Raw genomic sequence first — 2500 nt, 5'->3', positions numbered from 1 at the left:
ACACACACACACTCTGTCTCTCACACACACACACTCTGTCTCTCACACACACACTCTGTCTCTCACACACACTCTGTCTCTCACACACACTCTGTCTCTCACACACACTCTGTCTCTCACACACACTCTGTCTCTCTCTGTGGAGTCTGGTCTCACTTACACACAGTCAGAGATGGGGGTTGATGGAGAGTCAAGGTGGCGCGTGGGGATGACATCACAGACTGTGGGCCGGCTGCTTGCCCTGTCCCGGCCTGCGAAGAATGACCCAACGAAAACACAATAACAGAGACAGCCAATCAGAGCTCTGGAAGACACAGGAGAGGGGGGGAGGAAGGGGAGGGACAGAAAGAAGGGTGTAGAAGGAGAGGAGGTAGAGTGCTAGGGCCTAGGAGCAGAGGGTAGTAGGGGCAAGGGGTTGATTTGGAATTGTGTGTGAAGGGAAGGGGGGGCAGTTGTGTTGTAAGGAGCAGGGGTGTATGGGTGGGAGCATCAGTACAAATTGATGGGAACAAGCCATGCGGAGCCACTCCAGTGTGTGTGTGTGCACGCATGTGAGCACGCATGCTGTAGGGCAGGGACGTCGCTAGGCAACCGTTTCATCGCATCTTAACTTATTTGGGATAGGGGGCAGTATTTTCACGGCCGGATAAAAAACGTACCCGATTTAATCTGGTTACTACTGCTGCCCAGAAACTAGAATATGCATATAATTAGTAGATTTGGATAGAAAACACTAAAGTTTCTAAAACTGTTTGAATGGTGTCTGTGAGAATAACAGAACTCATATGGCAGGCCAAAACCTGAGAAGATTCCATACAGGAAGTGCTCTGTCTGACAATTTGTTGTCCTTCTGTTGCATCTCTATCGTCATTACAGCATCTGTGCTGTAACGTGACACTTTCTAAGGCTTCCATTGGCTCTCTAAAGCCGCCAGAAAGTGGAATGGGGTGTCTGCTGTCTCTGGGCAAAGAACAGCAGCAGAGTTTGTAAGTGGTCAGCCTGGGGACAGTGAGACTGAGATGCGCATTCACGAGACTTCTAAATTTTTTTATTTCAGCCTTTGAATGAATACAACATTGCCCGGTTGGAATATTATCGCTATTTTACGAGAAAAGTAGCATAAAAATTGATTTTAAACAGCGTTTGACATGCTTCTAAGTACGGTAATAGAATATTTTGATTTTTTTTGTCACGAAATGCGCTCGCGCGTCACCCTTCGGATAGTGACCTGAACGCACGAACAAAACGGCGGTATTTGGATATAACTATGGATTATTTGGAACCAAAACAACATTTGTTGTTGAAGTAGAAGTCCTGGGAGTGCATTCTGACGAACAACAGCAAAGGTAATCCAATTTTTCGAATAGTAATTCTGAGTTTAGGTGACCCCGAAGTTGGCGGATGTCAAAATAGCTAGCCGTGATGGCCGAGCTATGTACTCAGAATATTGCAAAATGTGCTTTCGCCGAAAAGCTATTTTAAAATCGGACATAGCGATTGCATAAAGGAGTTCTGTATCTATAATTCTTTAAATAATTGTTATGTATTTTTTCAACGTTTATCGTGAGTAATTTAGTAAATTCACCGGAGGTTTTCAGTGGGCATGCTAGTTCTGAACATCACATGCTAATGTAAAAGCTGTTTTTTGATTAAATATGAACTTGATTGAACAAAACATGCATGTTTTGTATAACATAATGTCCTAGGAGTGTCATCTGATGAAGATCATCAAAGGTTAGTGCTGTATTTAGCTGTGTTTTGGGTATTTGTGATGCATGCTAGTTGCTTGGAAATGACTGTGTGGTTTTTTGTCTATGTACTCTCCTAACATAATCTAATGTTTTGCTTTCGCTGTAAAGCCTTTTGGAAAATCGGACAACGTGGTTCCATTCAGGAGAAGTGTATCTATAAAATGGTGTAAAATAGTCCTATGTTTGAGAACTTTGAATTATGACATTTTGTGGTTTTAAATTTGGCGCTCTGATTTGTCACTGGCTGTTGAATAGTGTGGGACGATTTTGTCCCACCTCCCCTAGAGAGGTTAAACTTGTTACCGGGCGGGCACTAGGACCTGGGGGAGGCTGCTGCTGGCGCTAGTGACTGTTAGGTCTACTTGTAGCTAACATTTTGGTTAACTACTTCTGTGGCTTGAGATGGCTAGCTAACAGTAAACAGACAGGAAAAGGCTCTGACAGGACGGATTCATGCAGATAGGCTACGATGTGAATTTATGGTAAGTTAGGACAGAGAGACAGAGAGAGAGGAGAAAGAATTCACTACCATAGACTTTGGTCATAATCAAAGCTTGGTTAACCAATACGTTTTTATGTGAAGCTGCCTGTAAGTTACAGTGTAACAGACGCCGCGAGTTAGCTAACGGTAACGTTAACAGTGTCTTTTAAAATCGACATAAGTTATGTGGCGATGATATCTAATTAACGTTGTATTTAATGTAGTTTTGCTATCTGTGCCAGGCTATAAATGAGACCGATGACGTAAC

The 2500-nt window shown here is 43.3% G+C and overlaps 1 protein-coding gene across 3 annotated transcripts in view; it reads right to left on the bottom strand.

The window, feature by feature from the left end:
* LOC106583900 (SH2B adapter protein 1) overlaps positions 1–2500 on the bottom strand; it is a 153386-nt gene that overhangs the window by 134571 nt on the left and 16315 nt on the right. For 2 of the 3 annotated variants that reach the window (XM_045706210.1, XM_014168536.2), the window contains exon 9: positions 161–251. In XM_045706210.1, coding sequence (XP_045562166.1) covers positions 161–251 — 91 coding nt within the window. Of the gene's footprint in view, positions 1–4; positions 252–2500 lie in introns of those variants that run through there. The other variant, XM_014168535.2, reaches the window with a different exon arrangement.

This window comes from Salmo salar, chromosome ssa23 (assembly GCF_905237065.1).
Source record: "Salmo salar chromosome ssa23, Ssal_v3.1, whole genome shotgun sequence".
Classification (NCBI taxonomy): Eukaryota; Metazoa; Chordata; class Actinopteri; order Salmoniformes; family Salmonidae; genus Salmo; species Salmo salar.
The sequence above is the reverse complement of the archived record's forward strand: the minus strand, read 5'-3'. Positions and strand labels throughout refer to the sequence as shown.